The following is a 20,820-nucleotide window of genomic DNA, read 5'->3' as shown; positions in this document are numbered from 1 at the left end:
TGGAAAAGTTCATTGTTTCATATGGTGTGTGAGACAGAAAAGTGTGGTTCACTAAGAAGTGCAAACACCAAAACATAGCATCTGAGACCAAACACAGGCTTTATGTCTATCAACTGAAGTAAGGTCTGTGAAAGGCACTGCTATTAATGATCTTCATGCTTTAAGAACTCTAGTATTGAGGGCTGGCACAGTGGCTCAACTAGTTAATCCTCTGCCTTGCAGCACCGGCATCCAATATGGGCAATGGTTCAAGTCCCAGCTGCTTCTCTTCTGGTCCAGCTCCCTGCTAATGACCTTGGAAAGCTGTGGAGGATGGCTCTAGTCCTTGGGCCCCTGCACCCATGTGGGACACCCAGAAGAAGCTCCTGGCTCCTGGTTTCAGATCAGCTAAGCTACAGCCATTGTGGCACCAGCTACTGTGAACCAGACGTTGGAAGATTCTTTCTGTCTCACTCTGTAAACCTGTCTTTCAAATAAAAATAAATAAATAAATCTTTTTTTTAAACCCTCCAGTATTATGACCACTCCCATAATTCTAAGCCATTTCAAAATAAAATTTAATTTCCCATGAAAAACTGTTAACTTTCACTCCAAGCCAACTGCTGTGGATCTGCTGGACTGGAACAGCCATCATGTCCCCACCAAGGCATGAGTCACTTGAGCGCTTGTAAATCCACTCCATCAAAGGCACAGGGAGTTTGCAAAACACACCAGGAGGGTGAACACTAAACTCTCAGCTGGGCCACAACACACACAAGTCTTAAGGAAAAGTGGGGGAGAGAACAGCAGGCTTGGGGATAAAGCTGCTCAGGGGGCTCTGTGGGGTAACGGTGAGGGAGGAAGGATTGAGCAGGACACCTGCAACAGAGTGCACAGAGATTGCATTTCAACCGGGAGCCCAGCAGAAGCTGGAAACTGGAAAGTTTCTCTGGACACTCCAGAAGCAAAAGCAACACAGCCCCTGGACAAGCACATTCATGAGGATAACTGGAGACTGAGAGACGGCGGCTTCAGCATCCAGGTGGGCACTGTTTCGAATGGAAAACCTTCTGGGATAACAGAGCCACAGCAAGTGTTCACATAATACTTGCGTTCTAAGCACAATACAAACAGTAACCCAGTGATATCAAAGACCCTGTGAGATGGCTGTGACCACATGCCCATCTAAGTCAGCAGAAACCGAAGCACAGAGAGGGCTGAGCAGAACCAGGATTTGATCCAAAGGCTGACTGGCCCTGGAGTCTGTTCTTAAATATTAAGTGAGTCAGTTTCTTAAAAGTGGTGGTTCCAGAACCCAGATGCAGTAAAGCTGGGCTGGGGAACATTTTTTTTCTGCCAAGGACCATTTACATATTTGTAACATCATTCACAGGTCACACACAATTATCAACTTAAAAATTAACCTGCCATAGATTCATTGAGTTTCAAGTCTTACCAGCGGTTGCCTTGGCAGGGCCTGATCAAATGACATTGTCAGCTATATACAGCCTTAAGCCATATTGTTCTCCACCTGTGCTCCAAGAGGCAAAATGGGTCACTGCTTTGCAATGTTTTTTGTTTTTTTTTTTAAGATTTATTTACCTTTATTGCAAAGTCAGATATACAGAGAGGAGGAGAGACAAAAAGGAAGATCTTCCATCCGATGATTCACTCCCCAAGCGGCCACAATAGCTAGAGATGAGCCAATCTGAAGCTAGAAGCCGGGCCAGAGCCTCCTCTGGGTATCCCACATGGGTGCAGGATGCCAAGGCTTTGGGCTGTCTTCAGCTGCTTTCCCAAGCCACAAGCAGGGAGCTGGATGGGAAGCGGGGCTGCTGGGATTAGAACCGGCGCCCATTTGGGATCCCGGCACATTCAAGACAAGGACTTTAGCCACTAGGCGACGGTGCCAGACCCTGTTTTGCAATGTTTTAACAAGTGCTCTCCTCGCTGGTTATACTGGGAAAGCAACTAAGGTAACCATGTGGTTTAATCTTCTAGAATCTTCTCTGTATTAGCTGTTAAGAATTTTGGAATCCACAGAGATGAATTTGAAAGTACAAATGAATTTGAAAGTACAGACTGTGGCACTAGCTCTGCTTGAGTTTGTATTCCAGCACAGTTATTTACCAGCTATTCAGCCTTACACAGGGTGCGGCAGCATCAATTCACCTTAATTTCTCCCTTTGTGAGATGGAAGTAACAACCAGAACTCTTGGAAGAATTACACTGAGGATGAATCATGGGGCCGCAGACCAGGGCTCATCTAGTTGTTCACCACACATCAACTTCCTTAGAGCCTGGTGGAGCCCCAGGTGCCAATTTGGGCAGGGAGTGTGGTGGGGTGGACAGAGGGACAACTTTCTGCCTTTCCAGTAAACCCCCGTGTAACAAGGTGCAGTCAGTGGGCAGACTATACGAAGCCTTCAGCATGCCCTGGTTATTGTCCGTGATAATAACAGTAGCAGATACAGACAATATACACTCAGATTCTGCAATCAATGGGTCGGGTGTGTCTTGGCCGCCTGCAGCCCTGCATTTTGCATTTCCTTCTGCCTGGATCGGGGTTACTGGTCTACTCTCCGCCCCATCATAACAGGGTTGCTGGAAGTATTTCACACCTCTAGTTGTTGTTCTCTAAGTTAGGGTCCTCCAACTACATCTTGGAAGCACACTGAAGTGTTAGAACCCTACCCGGATCCATGGCTACACACCCATTTCTCAGACTGCAATAACAAGGGAGCTGTTTCTAAGCATCAAGCTTATGTATATGTGTGTCTATGTGTGATTATATATGAAGACATTGCCTACAAATACTTTGGAAGGTAATGAAATCTACGCATACTAAGTTGGAGTTTTAAAGCACCTAATACGTACCTAATGAATTTGATCTCTGGCATGCGTAAAACAGTAACTGCTGTAACAAACAATATTCCTTTTTTACCATGCTTGAGAGAGAATGGGAACTGAACGGGAAAAACTGACATGAATGGGATTAATCCAGACTAGGGGCAGGAAGGAAAACCAGAAATCAGGGATTCTCAGTATTCAAATTAGCCCTGACACTTTAACATGGCAGCTGAGTTGTTCACCAAAGCAGCGACATTTGTCTTTGTCACTCTTTGGCATTCCTTTCTGCACCCCTGCCCTTCTCTCCCACCTCACGCTGCCTTAAATCTGTCAGCCCCTTCAGGTGGTACATTCCGACCCCCTCCCTCTGAGGCATGATCAAAAGCTTTGCCTCCAAGGGAAAGTTGTAAGTCAAAGTAAGAATGAGGCCAGATACTCCCCTATCTTGGGCCAGGGCAGGGTCGGGGGAGGAGAGGCGGGGAGTGTTGGCTGTGCTGTAATGGCACCAGCTCCAAGTACAGGTGCAGATGGGGCTGGGAAAGTTGGTGGCGGAGCATGATCTGGGGGAGTGGGGCAGACTGGGCTGCTGCTTTGGCCCATTCCCCACCGTCCCCTTCAAGGTCATCCTGTGGCCCCTCTTTCTCTGGGTTTCCAGGAATAGCCTCATCATCACCTGTCCCATCCTCACCTGACCTTGCATCCCATAGGATTAGAATCAACCAAAGTCACTGAGCCACACAGAAGGGCCTCCTGAAAAAAGGATGCTTCCACTGACCTGGACAGGTAGAAAACACGGGCACCCTGGAGAAAACTCGTTGGCAGGTGTAAACATATATACATAGATATTGTATGTGTTTATTAAGACAGAAAGAACAAGCTCCATCATGTTGAAAGGGTTAGCAGGAAGGGAGCGTGGCTGTGAAGAAAGTGTTGACCAGGAGTGGCAGAAGGACTGAAAACCTAAAGCACACTTCACGAGGTTCAGCATCCTGGCGCACGCATGGGTGTGGTCGTCAGCATCAGGTTCTACAATCTCACACTCAGTGCTAATCTCAGCCATGGCTTTTGCTGTAACGATGCATCTCAAAGGGCTTAATTGCTCATTCATTTCTACATGATGCAGAAGTCACCCTATGTCATCAACTCTCAACACTGTGCTAAGCCTGGAAATCCCACAGAGGTTCACCAACCCTAACACAGGAAGAGGTCACCTGCTCCCTCTCTCACCCTCATGAATTCAGCAGAGTGACTCCAGCTTTATTTGCACATCCTCTGCAAAGCCCTACGGAGGACAAGGACTGCCTGCCCTCTGTCCTTTCTGCAGCCCTTAGAAGCAGAGAGATGTCCAAGCAATGATGCCTGAACTGAATGCGTCATTGCAGAACACCAGAAGCATTCGGTAAGTGTGCCAGGGCAGTGTTTTGGATCCTCAAGCAACATCTCCTTTTGTTTCTGATCATCAAGGTCAATTAATATTTTACCAGTTTATTAACACCAATCTACCTCTCACGTAAATTCCCCAGAGAAGTTTTTATCTTGTCTAAAGGTTACAATGCAGTACATGGTGTATCATGAGAAGGAAAAGAAGTCCTAGAAATAAAAACCCAATGAGCCAATGTTTGGGCACAATGCCAGTACCCCATATGTGAGCGCAAGACTATGCCCTGGCTACTCGGCTTCCAATCCAGCTTCCTTCTAATATATCTCAGAAGACAGGATGTGATGGCCAAAGCCTTGGGATTCTGCACTTGCATGGGAAACCTGGAAGAAGTTCCTGGCTCCTGGCTTCAGATGGGCTCAGCTCTGGTCATTGCAACAACCTGGGGAATGAACCAGCTGATGGAAAAATCTTTCTCTGTGACTCCTTTCTGTATAAATCTGACCTGCCTTTACAAAAGTAATTCTTAAAAAAAAAAATCTTTAAAAAAAAATTCTTTGGCTCGCCTTCACTGCATCTTTCAAATAAAATTAAACACAATTTTTTTTTAAAAAAAAAAGGACATTAAAAGATTAAAAGATAACATAATAAAAACCAGCTTTTTATTACTGGGGGGTTTTCATGGACTAAGGCCAGGGCAAAAAAACCCACCCAAAGGGTCTCCTTGACAATTAGCCCCTAGAATGACTGCTACAGACTGCGGGGAATCTACTTGGTCACGAAGCGGTGGCCATTGCTTGGCGAGCCAGATCTGGAACTCAGAGCGACGCAGATTTAAATGTTATGACTGGGACCCACAACCTTGCTTGGCAACAAATACTTCTATTTCTGTTCACTTATCTGCTTTACTAATGAACTGACGTTTGACACGGTTTTCTAGTAATGTACAATAACATGCTCCAATTCACCTACTATCAATATGTGTAAGGGTGCTTAACAGAAAATATAAAGTGGAGATTTCCTTCCCGGAACGACTGCTGACAAGTATTGAATGTGTCGCCCTTTATTTTTCTCTATTCTGATTTCACTTAAATATGTAGAGAGACCAAAACTTACCAATGGAACTTTACTTGCTAGGTGGAAAGTGATTATTTTATAGATTCCTGGTGCAGACGCCAGAATATCAGGTGCTCAGTAACCATTTCTGGAACTAATGAAGAAAGTCACGTGTTTATGTGCGAGACCTTTAGTTCCTCCACCAATCCGCACTTTCCACGCCAGGACTGCAAACATTCTTATCACCGCAAAAAAGCAAAGTAGCCACAAACTATTTTTAAATACTAGGGGAAAATACTTCTCTGAAACAAGACTCTTAATCCTGACAGCTCTATATAAGCATGGCAAAGATGGCTTGAACTAATTTACTCTGTTCCTTTCACGTTCAGAATAGTCTGAGTCCACCTTCGTGGGGGGACAATTGCATCTTTCCTGCCCTGATTTTCAAATTCAAGATTGGACTTCAGCAATGACTTCAGTAACACATAAAATACTGGCTCTTTCCTAGATCAAACAGTCCCCTTCCCACGGCGATCCTTGAATGAATAAAAACTGGCAGTCTCTGTAACTGAACCAACTACCGTGTGCACCTGCCTGGCCTCCCCTGACCCAGCCGGGAAACCTCATAGACTGACCCTCGCCCACACTGAGGACAAGCACCCCAGAATGTTTCCACAAACAGAAATAAACAGTATACACCTGTACCCTCAATTTGCAAGTGCTCATGTGTCTTGTAGTGAGGTAATTTTCACGTATTAGTGTGGGACTGAAAAAGATATGGTCTCCCATACTTTAGCAACAAAACCATGACCTTCTGAATCTAAAATTCTATTAGTATTTTTTCCCTTGGTGAATGATCACACGATTAAAATCTCTAGCATCCATCCACGCTGATGCACTGTTCTCTAAGTCAGGAAAAATGCTGTATTTCCACGCAAAGAAAGCAGCCAAAAGACAAATGACACAGTATTAAAACTTTGCTAGATGGAGCTCGGACTAGCAATTGGCACTAAGAACGGCTCTTCTCAGATCACAACAGCCACAAGAAGGAAAACAGAATTAAAACTTTCCTCTCCTTTTAACACAGCCATTCAAGAGAAAGAGAATTACAGAATGGAGCAGTTAAAGTAAGCATCACAAACCCCCCTCCCCAACCCAAAGTCAGATATTTCACATGAGCAAAAATCTAAAGTTCATAATCTTACTTCTCTGGTGCATTCATTTTTCAACAAGTTCCATAAGTGGTGCCCTTATTAACAGGCTCAAATAAAAAGAGAACACACGTTTAAAGTAGTAAGGTCTCCATCTCTGGAGAAACTTCGCATACTTAGCAGAACAAAAACACCAGTGTGCCATCTCTCTGTTAGGAAGAAGTCTGTTGCCGTGTGCTCAGTAGGATTTGGGCAACACAGTAGATGAGGTCAGATCTGTTTTATGGCTAAGGATCCGTGTTTATAAGGAAGTAATAAGAAATCGAGCTGAGACACGGGGCACTTCCTGGCACTTTAATGACCAGCCAGAAGAGCTGATGACCCAAGTGAAGCCACAGGCCAGTAGCCCCAGCCAGCCATTATTTCCCAGGAAATGTCCTGGACTTCAGTCGGCACGGTGACTTTAATACAGGAGGAAAAGTTTAATATCGCTTTCTACTTCAACTAAACATTCCTTTCATACTTAGATTTCAAAGACTTCATAGAGTTCTACAGAAGTTACTAGTTAAAAGAGTTCCTTAAATATCTTAACTGTTGATGTGCAAAAAATGAACACAAATGAAAAGCTATTAAATACATGAAAAGAGAACAACTTTTTGTAGTGTATTAAATAAAAAAATTTCTTACAACCAAGACAAAGTCTGAGAGTTATAATAATCTGAGCTACAATATGGACACTCAAAAGCACATTTAAGTGACAAACTACCCAACAATAACTCAAGGCTAATAAACACTCAGTCGGCAGCTTCATACAACTGATTTATCTCACTCAAGTAAATAAAAAGATTACAACAGAAGGACTGTATTTCATAGAACCAAGCAAAACCAGTGTAACAAAAGTGCCTCATCCTCTGTGGATCTTCAGGGTATGGTTCTGACACCGGTGTGAAGATGCCAGCAGACAGGTGCGGGTACACAAACCTATCCATTATTACTCTAAGCAGCTCTATGCTTTAAGAAACTTTTGGAGGTTTAACTCTAAATCAGGTGCTGCTCCACACCAGGGCATTTTAAAGATCTTCACCTTAGCAGAAAAACGCTGAGTATTTCTATTTGCTTTCAAAGAAAGAGCAAATCCACACTCTCTTTTGCAGCCTTCACTTTCTAAAACAAGCTGAGTCTGTCAGGAATATCCTAAGCACTTGAGAAGTACAGAAAGACACAGCGCCTACCCAGGGCTTGTGCATTTCAAAGGACTGACTTTGCTACAGCCCCTCACTCGGTTGGCCTTAAGGCTTGTCCAGCTGCTGCTGACCCTTGAGCACGGTCAGCCTGTCTAGAACTGGAATTGGCACTTGGGAAAAGGCAGAAATAGCTGACTTGTTCTCAAAGGGCTTGATCAGACACCTCTGCACTGACAGAATTCTTCTGCTGAGCAGCAGGGAAGGCAAAGCCATAAAACCTCCAGTAGCTACCCCCACCTGCCTAACAGAACCAGATCCCCAAGGACTTCCAGTTTCTAGCTCACAGAAACGGTGTCGGGAAAAGAAATACGACTTTAATAACATGAATAGAGTCCTCTAAGACAAATAATGAGCAAAGATGCATTGAACAACTGGGGCCCTCATCTTGACCTAAAATGCAATACTGCTTTGACTTCAGTTTGGGGTTACAGACCTCCCAGCTCCCAGAGATGAACTTCTGTCCCCATGCTGCCTTGGCTTCTGCAGGAGCACACTCGGTCCCGTATTCTTGTCACTCGCTCTAAGAGTTCACATGTCCCCTAGGTGGAGAGCTCCAAGAGGCGAGGGACAGAATGGAACCTGCAATGCTCACAGCCTGCACATCTGAGCAGTGTTAACCAGCAGCGAAGCCCCACCCCAAGTGTCACTTTGTGTCTGACTACAAAGGTACAGTATAAGCCAGCACTCAGTTGCCAGGCTGGCCCATCTCTACACCAGTCCCTTTAAAAAAAGGGGGGGAGGAAGAAATGGAGAAAGAAAAGAAAAGAAGGGAAGGAGAAAAGAAGGGAAGAAATAAGGAAAGAAGGGAGAAAGAAAACGAAGGAAAGAAAGTCACAGAAGTTGGGACTAGTGTTTTCTTGTAAATAACCTCTAAGTGGTTTTTCTGCCTTGCTAACTTTTGCTAACTATGTAGCAACAGTATTCTAACAGCTACTTAAACCAATCTCTCGGATTGGATTAAAGCCAACTACTTCCTCCTGATACCGTTTCAGAATCCCTGCTCTTCCTTGCCTTGAAAAACTCGGGCAGCCAACGCAGAGAACGCAGCAGGAGCGCAACTACTCCTTTTGTTCCGAGAACAGTGCCTTTTTTTGTTTTCTTTTTAAGCTTAGCAATGATTCCTGAAGTCGCACGCCCTCTCTCCCACAATCTTGCAAGGCTAGGTCTCAGCGGTCTCCCAAGCGCACCTAGCCAGCTAAAGCTTCTAAGAGTACCACCAACTCCAACTTGGCACACGGGCTACTTTAGAAAAACTTCTCTCCCCCGGCCCAAATCCTGTTTCGGCACCAGAGTTCGTCCCGAGGGGATCCCAGAGAAAACAGGTCATGCATAGAGTTTGGTTTGGTTACCTGGGTGGGGGAAACAATAGCAGGTGCAACTACTGTGGGAGAATTGGTGCTTCTGTGCCCATTGGCTTCTGGAAGAAGAGGCAGGGGGTCGTGTTTCACGGAAACCACCACCACCGCATCCACAGGCTCCGAGGGGCGGACGCACAGTCTTTTGGGGGACGAGGGCCCGCAGAGGTCCCCCGGCCCGAACACCGACTCGTACAGCGCGCGCTTGGGTGTAGCCTCGGGTTTCACGTCGTCGGGCCCAACCTGGCTGTCCTTGGGGAGGAGGTAAGAGTTCCCCAGCGCGGGCGGCTGGGGGCGGGAGTGGTGGGAGGGGTGGGTGGAGGGGTGGTGGTGGGGGTGGGAGGGGTGTCGGGCCGCCCCGTTCAGAGGCTCCGCGTAGCAGCCCTGCGGGGCAGGCGAGCCCAGCTTGGTGCCGATGCCTGCGATGCTGTTGAGCGTGGCGATGGACACGGCGCCGATGCAATGGTTGGTGTACGTCTTGGAGAGTTTGGCCGCCTTGGACAGCATTTGCATCCTGGTGCCCAGCAGGTTCTTGCCGATGGCTTTGTTCTCGTACCAGGTCACGTCACCCTCGCTGCAGTGGTCCCGCGGCCGCTGGAAGAATGCCTTGCACAGGGGGTTGCGCTTGGAGAGGTACTTGACGAAGCTGGCATAGGGACAGAACTCCGTGCCCGTCTCGTACATGCGGGGCAAGTTCTCCTCGTCGCTGCTCTCCGCGCGCTTCTTGCTCCACGAGGACGAGCGCGACTTGTGGTAGGGCCCGAGGGACTTGAAGTAGACGAACTTGCGGCCGTCCTCGTCCATGGCCAGCCCGAACGAGTCCTCCTCCAGCTCGCGCTGGTTCTCGCGGCCGCGCGTGCAAAAGTACATGCACGTCTCAAACCAGACCTTGTTGAGCAGCCCGAAGGGCGTGCCGGTGCTAAAGACGCTGGAGGTGTAGAGCTTGCGCAGGTCGGCGCGCGTGATGGCTTGCTTCTGCACCACGGGGCCCGCGCCCTGCTCCTCTAGCTTGCGGATGACCGCGGCCAGCGTCAGGTTGGCGCTGCGCAGCTCCGGGTCCTTGGTGAGGTCGAGCGTGCGGCAGTACGGGGGCTCGTTGAGGTAGCGGTTGAGGGAGCTGCGGATGCTGATGAGCGAGGACTTGCTGTAGAGCTGGCCGCTCTTGGAGCGGGCCTCGGCATAGAAGGAGCGCAGCACGCGGCACAGCGCCCCCTTGTCCATGGTCTCGAAGTCCGGGCTCTGCGCCTTCTCGCTCAGGTACTCCCGGAAGATGCGCACGGCGTAGCGGGTGGCCAGCCTGGTGTTCTCGCTCAGCCGGGCCCGCTCGGGGCGCTGCAGCACGTCGGGGTCCACCTCGGCGCCGTCCCCGGGCGGCCCGCTGCGCGCCCTGGGCGCCAGCAGCCGTGGAGGCGCCTCGGGCTCCAGCGCGGCGCTCCGGTCCATATTGATCGTATGGACCGGCTCGGGCTCCAGCTCTTCCCCGGCCGAGTCCACGGGCTCCAGGGGCTCGTCCCAGTCCAGCCCCATCTCCTCCTCCTCCTCCTCTTCCTCCTCCTCCTCGTCCTCCTCCAGCCCCCCACCTCCGTCCTCCTCCTCCTCCTCGTCCCCCGTTATCTGCACCTCCTGGATCTCGTCCTCCTCCTCCTCCTCCTCTTCCTCCTCCTCGCCCGCGCTGCAGTAGTGCGGGCGGCCGTGACGGCGGCCGCGGGCCCCCGCGCCGCGCTCCCCCTCGCCCCGCTCCCCATTGTTCTCGGCGGCGGCGGCGGCTGCGGCCGCGCCGCCGCCCGCGCTGGTGTTACAGTCCCCGCTGCCAGGCATTCTCGCCATATTGCCGTCTCTCTGCCAGTCCTCGGGCAGGGCGCATGCGCTATATTGGACCGCAGCGCTGAGAGCTTTTGTGTTTAATGACCTTCAGCTACCGGGAGGCAAAGCTAGGCTCTTAAAGGAGCCGCGCTCCAATTGTCCTTCCCGAGTGCGGCTCCGGAGGGGTAGCGGCGCGCGGGGGGATGCAGGGCAGGGGCGCTGGGGGCTCCGTCAGGCCGGGAGAGGGCCCGGGACCCTGGCCGGCCGGACTTCCCTCCTCCCCCCTTCCACCCAGCTCCCCAATTCTAATAAAACTTTGGGGGGGGGGGGAGAAGAAGAAGAAGGAAGAAAGGGAGGGAGAGCTGTCGGTGGGGGCGAAACCCTCCCAACTTACCCTCTGGCTGCGCGGCGCGGCGAGGCGCGCGGGCCCGGGCAGGAGCGAGGGTGGGCCGGCGGGAGGGCGGGGCGCGCTGGCTTCTCTAAGTAATGCCCGAGGCGCGGCGCCCCCTCTGCCGCCCCCTCATTGCCCCCCGGAGCCGGGGGTTCGGGGCGGCCGCGGGTGCTGCAGGGAGAAGCCCGAGTGTGGGGCTGCCCGGAGCGGAGCGGAGCAGGCAGGTTAATGAGTAGGGTGGAGGAGGCACGGGAGGCCCCGCACCCTCCCGGCGCCCGCGGCCAGGGCGCAGCGGGCGAGGCTTGGGAGCGGGACCGGGCTGGCGGCGGCCGCTCCCCCACCTACTAGCTGGCGGCTAGGCGCGGGGGCCTGGGGCCAGCCGCGCGGCTCCCAGCTCGCTTTCCGACTCTTGCAAAGGAGCGAAACACGCCCCACGTCAGCCTCATCTCTCTCCACTTTTCCAACTGCCACTTTTAAGCTGTCATTAAAGACCTGGGGCGCTCCCCGTAGGTCTGGGGCAAGTCCGCGCCGGTCCAGCCGGCCCAGGGAAAGGAGCGGGAGAGAAGAGGCTGGGAGGGGCGGGGGGTGATGGAGAGGGGAGACAGGGGTAGTGGCGCTCGGGACCCCAGGGACCCCTCCCCACCCGCTCCAGCCGCCCGCCCTCCGGGTCCGGGAGGGACCAGACAACTCCCTCGGGTGAGGCGCCGCACTGGGCTGGAGCTGACGCAGTGCCAGGCTGGGCGGACGGAACTGGGGACACTTGGGTCTCGGCCGCCCCCGCTCCAATGCCGGCAGCGCGGATCCCAGGAGTGTTCTCCCTCCAAGTTTGCCAACCACTAGGCGTTCTTTCCCACCCCCCCTCCCCCGGGCTGCGCTGCCTCTGGCGCGCGGGGGCGGCACCTCGGAAACTGGAAAGGCAGCCAAAGAGCTCGCCTGGTCCCGCTTTCCCATAGGAGACACTGTCCCACTTCCAGCCCAATACCCGCCCCTGGTGCGCCCCAGGCTCCAGGCGCGTCCTCGCGTCGCCGCCTGCCCGTTCTCCCGGGCCAAAGGCAGCGCCCCAAGAGCTTCCTGGGGACCTGGGCGCTTCTTGGGTGGCAAGGTCCCGGCCACCTCTGGAGCGTACTCTGATTTCTGAGCGCATCCTTACTTCCCGCTCGTCGGGCCGTGCCACCAGATTGAGCTGGTCAGCTCCGAGTCCTCAAGAGTGAGGGGCACCAACGGAATCAGGTCGGAACCAGGTCGCAACAGCTCGCCCCAGGCCAGGACGGCTCTCCTAGGAGGCAGCTTTGCGTGGTCTTTCATTGCGCACCCGATTTTGCCTCCAAATTCGAATTCTCTGTAATTGTGCTACGAGAGCCGGGACAACTGCTCGATCCCCCTTCCCTGCCCTCTTGCTCTGCTTTGGGGGCAAGTTATTTTATGCACCAAGACAAACACATCCATCAATTTGCAACTTAAAATTTTTGTGAGAAAGGAAGATGAGGTTTCCGGACATCTAAGTGGGACTGTGTCATTTCTCTGGTGATTGCTACTCGCCCTTCCGGTGGCTCACGGGCCCTGGACGTCCCGCAGTGTCGGGACAGCCATGCCAGGTAGAAAACGAGTTATGACACATCTCCGCCTCTTGGGCCCCTGCCGCTCCGGGGAACAAACGCGCGCGCACCTGGCCTGTCATCCTCCTTGCTCTCCCCGGAGACTTGCAAGGCCCGAGAGAAACCTGGAGGTTGTGATCCTCGGGAATTGTGCCTGAGGTGTGGCCAGAGGGATGTCTGGCTTTGTTCACGCTGCACTGCTCCCCTCACCTGCCCAAGAAAATCGCAGAAAGTTGCATTTGTTTCGCCGAACCTAGGACAGTGAGCAGCTAAGTCGATTACACACCGGGATCCAGACACCGATCACACTTGGCTATTTCCGGGGGCGGGAAGCTAGCCCTTTGTCCAAGGACGGGCCAAGTGGCTGCTCTGTCTGGGTGTTGAGAATCTAGGCGGGTGCTGGGCAAGTCTTGGGCTAGGGGATTGCTTCCCAGCGGCTCACACTGGGAACACCAAGAGAGAGCCCTGGAGTTTTGCTGCACCCGCAGCTCCGGGCTGCGTTTCGGGCGGGCCGGGCCGGGTAGGGTGCCAAGGCCCACGCTCTGGGTGGTGAACACAGCAGCTGCCAGCGGCCTTCCTACTTCTGCAGGCGGCGCAGCCCACCCGGTCCACTGCCGGCAGTTCCCCTCCCTGCTGGGCGAGCTGCTTTGAATTGCCTGCAGTTTGCCGGAGGCGGTGTACAGGGTTGGACGCTCCGGGAAACAAAGCAACCCAAAACAGCTCCCAGTTGACGTCAACTTATTTCCAGAAGAGAAAATACTTTTGCCCTCGGAGGACAAAATCCCCCCCAGGCAGGTCTCTACTGGTAAATGCCGGGAGAAAGGGGGTGGAAAATGGCAAACCGGAGGGAAAAAAAGAAAACCAAGTCCAAATTAACTTTTTAACGGACTTGTAAAAACAGCCGTTTCAGGTGCCGCCTGGACGGTTGGTAAACAACCAGCAAGACCCGCAATGAAATTAGAGACGAAAACACACCTTGGAAAGTATGTTTCAGCCCGATTATTGGGCCTTTGTGAATCTGCTTGGGCGCAGAAGTTCCTGAAAAGCTACCAAAATTCCTTGTGCATCATTATATTTTATCAGCTACCGGGAAAAACAAAACAAAACAAAACAAAAAACCTCTTCAGGTTAGTAAGTAGAAAGAACATCTAAAAGAAAAAAGTACCCTTCTCCCCCAACCAGAACAAAAGTTGCTTAAGTTTTAAACCTTAATAACATAAAATTACAGCTGAGTTCATAAAGGAGTTCAATGGCAGGTTTAATAAATGATACCCCGTCCCGTGATTCCATAAACTAAGTTCCAAATCGAGAGAATTCCTTCTGATCAGTTTTGTGGCCAGGCAGTATTGGTTGTCCTGGCTCCCATCAGCCCAGCTCTAAGATGCACCGCTTGACTCTTGGGTGTCTTGAATTCAGTCCACCACCTCTTACCTCCGTCCAGGAACATTTTGTGTCTTATGCAGAACACATGGCTTCTTGATTTGAAAAGCAATTCCAATGCTGTATAGGACATTTACTGCAATTGTGTAAATGCTAGGATTCTTTACTAAACCACCGTGAGGTGTTCACAGCTCCAACAAGATGCTGCACATTTTTTGTCTCTTTAGTCATTATTATGAAACACCACCTATATGTTTGTGTCTCTGTTTTTGTTTTATCCCCTCCCCCCCAGAATACCTGGAGGTAGAGATAAAGTTATTTTGATAGGAAAACTGCAAGTTCTCTCATTTTCTCACCACTCATCTACACCCATTTTAGGGTGATACTCTGAAACTTCACACCTTACAGAAACATATTAGAATGTATGTATGTTTCTCAAATTTTTATTGTCAGTACCAATTAGGATAACCTTCTAAGAGGTATCCTCTTCAGAAGTCAAGACTATTCTTGCTCTTGACTTTTAATTCTTTAACCTAGAAACTGCCTCCAGTTTTCTGAGCATCGTCGGTTGCTTCATTGAAAAAGCTTTTTTTATCTCCTTGTTAATCCTCTGCCAAACTGAACTGCCTTTAGAGTTCCAGGCTGGTGCCTGAGGACACTCTAGTTATTTATGTTGAGTGAATAGAATAATAGCATCTGTATTTAGTTAAATCCTACATGTACCAGGAAACTTTATTGTGAAAAATAGAAATATCTTCAGTCTGAATTTATTACAAATCAGAAAGTACCTACAAGGCAACAGTATAGCTTGTAACGTACAGTGGACTTGAGGACAGGACTGGTTTGAATGAGTAACTCCCTGTCATGGTCTGTCTTCACATGCAACAGAGAACTATTGCAAAAGTAGAGTGGGAGACCATTGTCTCTCCAGTGTTAACGCTAACCAATCTGAAAACGGAATAAGGAACGGATGTGTCTTAAGTATTAGAGGTGATTTGGAGAAGTACTTAAATTGGTGGGTTTAAGGAATTTTATGGTCTCTTATGCAGAGGCCAACGAAAACATTTAATTTTTCTAAATGAAAAGATAAAGCCATACTCTCTTGATTTGATTACTAAAAATGATTCATACTGTGTTCTGGAGGTTAGATATGAATTCGAATCGAAACTATTTTGATATATCTTTGTTTCAGGATTCCATTATTTATTCTGTAACACTGAAGACCATCTTAAAAAATGTTTTTCAAACTGAGATGGAAACTGAACCCATGTAATCTACCTACACAAAGTGAAGGAAAGGAAAAATAACCCCATATGCATAGAACCCATGCCATCTCTGTGGCCTTATCTCCGTTCATTTCCAGTATAGCACTTTAGCATATTTTTAGCGGGGTGGTTGACATAGAATAGCCACTCTGAAAATAAACAAAATGTATGGGGAAGGAGGCTGAGAGAGAGAACTGACCTCAAAAGGAGGCTGCCTGACTGAGAGCTTCATTTCTGAAATCTGTCCTGTATTTGGATCCTGGTTTACTGGAGCAGCCACCCTGTTATACATGTCTGTTCTTTCATTATTACATTATCTGAGTGGTGATGATAATGGTCTAAAGGGCCCATCCCCATGGGATCATTTGGAGAATTAAATAGTTAATTAATAGGTATGAAACACTTAACATAGTATGTAAAACGTTAGTAAACATTCAATCATTAGCTTTAATTTATTAAGGCTCAACTGTTTCCCAACACTGATTTAAAGCGAGAAACTAAGGCCAGTGATACAAAGGGTGAGCCAGAGGGCCAGAATCTCCACACGGCAACAAGGTAAGCAAGGCTGGCCTATGGTGCACACCCTAGCCACTTACGCCATTCAGTCTCTGGGAACCAAAGAACAGAGAAAGAAACACAGCTTCTCTGTCCTTTAAAATCCTTTGTGTGTGATTTTATTTGGAAATCTTGGAAAGGCAGAATATTAGAAACTGAGGCCTGTGACTGTACATACAACAGAAACGGGTTAAGAAACAGAATAATCGGTCCTTGTCAAGACTCCACTGCGATGGATGAGACATGGATCCTAGCTTGAGCTAGCAATAAAGTTTGTTTGCTAACAAAAAGAAAAAGAAAGAAAAGAAACAGCAATATTTTCCTGGGTTATTTAAAGTAAGGACTGCTTTGTGTTTTATAAGTAATGAGAGTGAAATTGGAGGGGTAACCCCAGTGCCTCTCAAACTGTGTCATAAAATAATAATAATCTAAGTTGAAAAATAATAGAAGTAATGAGAGTGAAGAATTCAGAGACAAAAGGAGTGCCCATGAATGTAACCCCACTAGAGGGGATGCCTTCATTGAAACCCTGGGCTGTGCTGCACAAATTGGGGATGGAGCGAAGAGGAGAGGACTGTTTTTCCTTGATGCTTTCAAACACACACACACAAACACAAACACACACACACACACACACACAGAGCAGCTCAAACAAACTTGGTTAAAAAGAGGTCAAATATAAATGTTCTCAAAGTTAAGTCAAAGCTAAGCTAAAATTAATAATGGTGGTCATTTATTTCCCTATCTTTTATTCCTATATTTTTAAAGGGCATGTAGGGTCAAGTGGATGTTAATCTTATTGTTAAATAGCATTTATTTCAATATCATTACAATGTTAATTGTGGTGGAAAGGGAGTTAAAGATGCATGTTACTATCTAACAAACAGGTGTAGCATTTTTTTAAATAATGAAGAAGAAACTATAATGGTCTTATAATACCAATTATACCTGAAACTAATTGTTATATTTCAAATAAAGAAGTATGTTAAATCAGTAAAATCAAAACAACAAACAAATTTTTATGAACCACTTTATATTCGAATTTTGGTACGACCGTGTTACTCTCATGTTTTTAGTTGTCAGTTTCGCTTAGAAAAGCCTCTTGAGAAAGTAAATAGGCAACATCTCCGAAAGCCATAGCAAGGTTTCCATTTTTTGGCCCAGAAATTATTTTTAGAAATTCATCTCCTTAAGAAATCTTTTTCTCTCTTTAAAGATGTTTATTAATTTATTTCGGAGACAGAGTGTCAGAGAGATAGATTCCATCCACTCGTTTACTCCCCAAATGCCTGCACTTGCTAGGGTCAAATATTTCATTTTACTTGTATTTTGGTAAAGTTTGGTGTATTGCTTCTAGACCCCTTGGATGAATGGTGTTGCAGCACATGTTACAAGACGTACTCTAGAGCTATATTTGATCATGTCCTGGAGATCTACGTTTGTTGACACAAGTCTAGAGTGTATTTGCTGAGTGAGTAATGGAAGAAGTTCAATTAGGGTAAAATCATGTCTTCTCAGTGTTTCTACAGCAATGCCTGGTCCCCTCTGAGGAATAATGAGAGTGTAGGGTCTGGGCTAGGAAGGCAAAGCAAGATCAATGTTAAGGCTCACATCCACTATCTTCGGGATACTGAAACACTTCAAGGACCAGATCTGGAAGCTCTAGATAGGGAGGACTAGTGTCTAAGTGTTTCCTGGCAATTCGCAGAAAGTGGGGAACAGTGGGTATCTTCCTGCCCTGTGGCTGTTTCTAAACGAACTAAAAAAGAAAAGAAAAAAAAAAATCCCCTTTTAAATACCCAGAAGCACTAACCCACATTTTGAACTAATTGACTTACTTTTTTGTTAGGAAAGCTTAATTTAACTGATAGGGGCACATGGGTTTGTGTGAATATTTAAAGAAGCCCTGGGATGGGTTTGTTCTATTTCTTTAATTTGATGCTGGAGATGCAGGCTCGGTGCCTGATGGCAAGCAGACAGGAAGCAGTAAGGACCCAGCTTCTCCAGTGCTTTGATGGAAGTGTGCCGAGGCAGAGCGCCCTTGCTGTGGGAGAGGATCGGGAATTCCTCATGTGTATTCTCCCTATTACTGCCCTCTGATCAGGATACCATATGTGTCATGCCTTGTCCTTTCTGCACATCAGAATAAATTCCCCTTGTGCTGAGTGCATTGTTGGTTTTAGAGTCTTTTCTCAGTAGCTCATTCCCTTGAATTAAAGCACTTGCGCGTACGTGCGTGAGTGCGTGAGAACAAAACCATGGCTCATCACTCTTTCCCGACTATAAAACAGTTAAGTGTTTCTTGGCAAAGATTCAGGTAATAGAGAAATCTGAAAAAATGGATCTGCATCGTATTTCATTTAGTGAATGCTTTGTGGGGGAGTTGGGGGGGGAGGTGGTGAGGGGGTCCTGGTCTTTGATCTTAACTCTCTCAACTCCATGTTAGGAATATTTGCAAGGTACAAGTCCTCTTTCCCACGCGTGTAGAAACCCAGAGAGATCATGTAACTTTCCCAGCATCACACAACGTGTGTGGTTAGATGACCAAGCCCACCAGTGTTTGGAGTGGTTGTCAAGTCCAGGCCTTTCTCGGTGTTTTTCTCGGTGCCCAGAGAAAGACCACCATTCAAAATATGTGATCAGTGACTGTTATGATTTGAAGGTGTCCTTCCTACCACCCCAACCTGCTAGGTGTTGTTTGCTGGAGACTTATGTTAATGGCATTTGAGAGCTGGGACCCCCGAGAGGTGACTGGGTTATGCGGACAGGATTAATCTATTCATGGATTAATGGATTAGTAAGAAAGGAGTTGTGATGACATTTTGACCAGGGAGTGGCTTTGTTATAAGAGGGAGCTGCCCTGATGCTTGATCCCGCTCCCCACGTGGGTGTCCTGCAGTGCCTGCACTTAACAGGGAGCCCCCCCCCCCACTCGCAGGAAGGCTCTCTCCCCAGATTACCCATTCTCCAGAACTGTAAGAAATCAATCTCTTTATAAATGTTCCAGTCTGTGGGGTTCAGTTATAGCAAGAAAAAGTGAACTAGGACAACGGATTCTTGGCAAAATCTGCCACCCTTAAGAGGCAGGCGGGTGGGCATGGCATCTCTTGGGCATCTGATCCCAGAGTGCTTGCGTTTGACTCTTCCTTCCCATTCAGATCCAGCTCTGCTCCTAGCTGCAGATGTTAGCCCAAGGACCTGGGTTCCTGCCACCCTGGTGTGAGATTCAGGTAAAAGTCTCTTTCTCCATCTTTTTCCCTCCATTCAGCTGTTTAAGTAAATAAAACAGGAAAAAAAAAAAAAAAAGGAGAGCGATAAGAAGCAAGACTTTCTCCTAGAGCACACCCAGTCTGCTGGGGGGAGGGGTAGGCCAACACAATCAGTAGTTTTTCTTCTGTCCTTATTGTAGCTATCTGACTTCAGTCTGCCATGGGAGAACACAGGAACCTGTTCTTCATCCGGCTCTGGGAAGTTGAGTTGAACTGTTGCAATTTGAAGATGAGCCCCACTCCAGGCGTCTTTGCCATCCATATGGTGACATATAAAGCACAACTTTAAGTTCATGATCACAGAAAAACCCAGGCAAGTGCTGACTATGCAGCTATTCCCAGTTCTGTGGCATTTGGGAAGCTGTAAGGGCTTCCGCGACCTTAGCACCATGCTTTGGCTAACATGCATTCTGAATCACTATGTGGCTTTCCTAGAATTGTTAGCTTTTAGAGTTAGAGCCTGAGGCAGGGGCTCAGAGGATATCATAGGAGGATCTGTTTAAAATGCAGATTTCTCAATTCCAGAGATTCTGATGGTTGCAGCCCAGTAGCGCATATTTTTCAGACAATTCTAATACTTATCTGACCACACTACAAGGAGTATTGCCTTCAAAACCTAATATGATGTGCCAGCAAGTCCAAAAGGTGACAAAATAATTTCCTCCTTGCAATGATTCCTAAAGCATTTTGGGGCTGTGAATTCATTGGAAAACCGGGTGGAAGTCATGACACCTCCTCCAGAAATGGACAGATAACCCACCTTGGCTGCTGTTGCAGAGGACAGGGTTCAAGGCCACATGCTAAAGTTCTACCCTCTGATCTTTAATATCACTTCAGCCATTTTCCTTCCCTAGTCAAAATGTCATCACAACTCCTTTCTTACCTGAGATCCAGGTCCAAATTCCTCATCACCTAACCTGGGTTCCCAGCATTGCATCCCGGGTAGTCCCCTGTAGGACAGGAAGGACTCTGAGAAAACAGTACAGGAAGGTTCCAATACAGGGAAAGCTGAAGGCTGAAGTCTCCAAAACTTGAGACATCTCCCCATCATCTGGAAGGCTCGATGGAATACAGAAGGCTGAGTCCATCTGCATCTTGTCTGATTCAACAAGGGTGGGACTCAGAAGATGCAGGCTCTTGGATGCTGCTATTGCTGCTGCTGCTGGTTCAGGGCTCCAGTGTGACCCAGGAGAAGGCAGATAAACTTCATTTGCGTAGGTTTGAATATAATTTGTGTCCTCCAACTGCATGTTGAAATTTGACTGCTATTGTGGTGGCTGTGGGAGGCAGGGCCTTTAAGAGGCAGTTTGGTCATTAAAGAGAGCTAACAACTTTCTCCCAGGACTGAGTGAGTTACCACAAGAAAGGGTAGTCATAAAGTGAGACCACCCCTCATGGTACCTCTCTTCTATGCGCATACCTGCCTGTGCGCCTTTCCTTGCCTTTCTCCTCGCTCCCTGGAGCTGGATCCAGGGGCCAGTGCTATGCTCTTGGACTTCAAAATAAACGTCCATCCTAATAAATCGCTCAGTCTTGTGTATTTTGTTAT

General features: G+C 48.3%; 1 protein-coding gene across 3 annotated transcripts in view; it reads right to left on the bottom strand.

The window, feature by feature from the left end:
• Window positions 1-20,820, bottom strand: part of KCTD1 (potassium channel tetramerization domain containing 1) — a 198,456-nt gene that overhangs the window by 104,635 nt on the left and 73,001 nt on the right. The window contains exon 1 of one of the 3 annotated variants that reach the window (XM_040984843.1): window positions 11,553-11,744. The exons of 1 other annotated variant lie outside the window; for it this stretch is intronic. Coding sequence is in view for 1 of the 2 variants with exons in the window: in XM_040984841.1 (XP_040840775.1) it covers window positions 9,008-10,840 (1,833 nt within the window). In the remaining variant the exon portion in view is untranslated. Of the gene's footprint in view, window positions 1-9,007; window positions 10,858-11,552; window positions 11,745-20,820 lie in introns of those variants that run through there. One more of the 3 variants, XM_040984841.1, reaches the window with a different exon arrangement.

Source organism: Ochotona curzoniae, unplaced genomic scaffold, assembly GCF_017591425.1.
Source record: "Ochotona curzoniae isolate NIBS_2020 unplaced genomic scaffold, NIBS_Ocur_1.0 contig_43, whole genome shotgun sequence".
Lineage (NCBI taxonomy): Eukaryota > Metazoa > Chordata > Mammalia > Lagomorpha > Ochotonidae > Ochotona > Ochotona curzoniae.
Note: the sequence above shows the minus strand (reverse complement) of the source record. Positions and strands in the feature narration are given on the sequence as shown.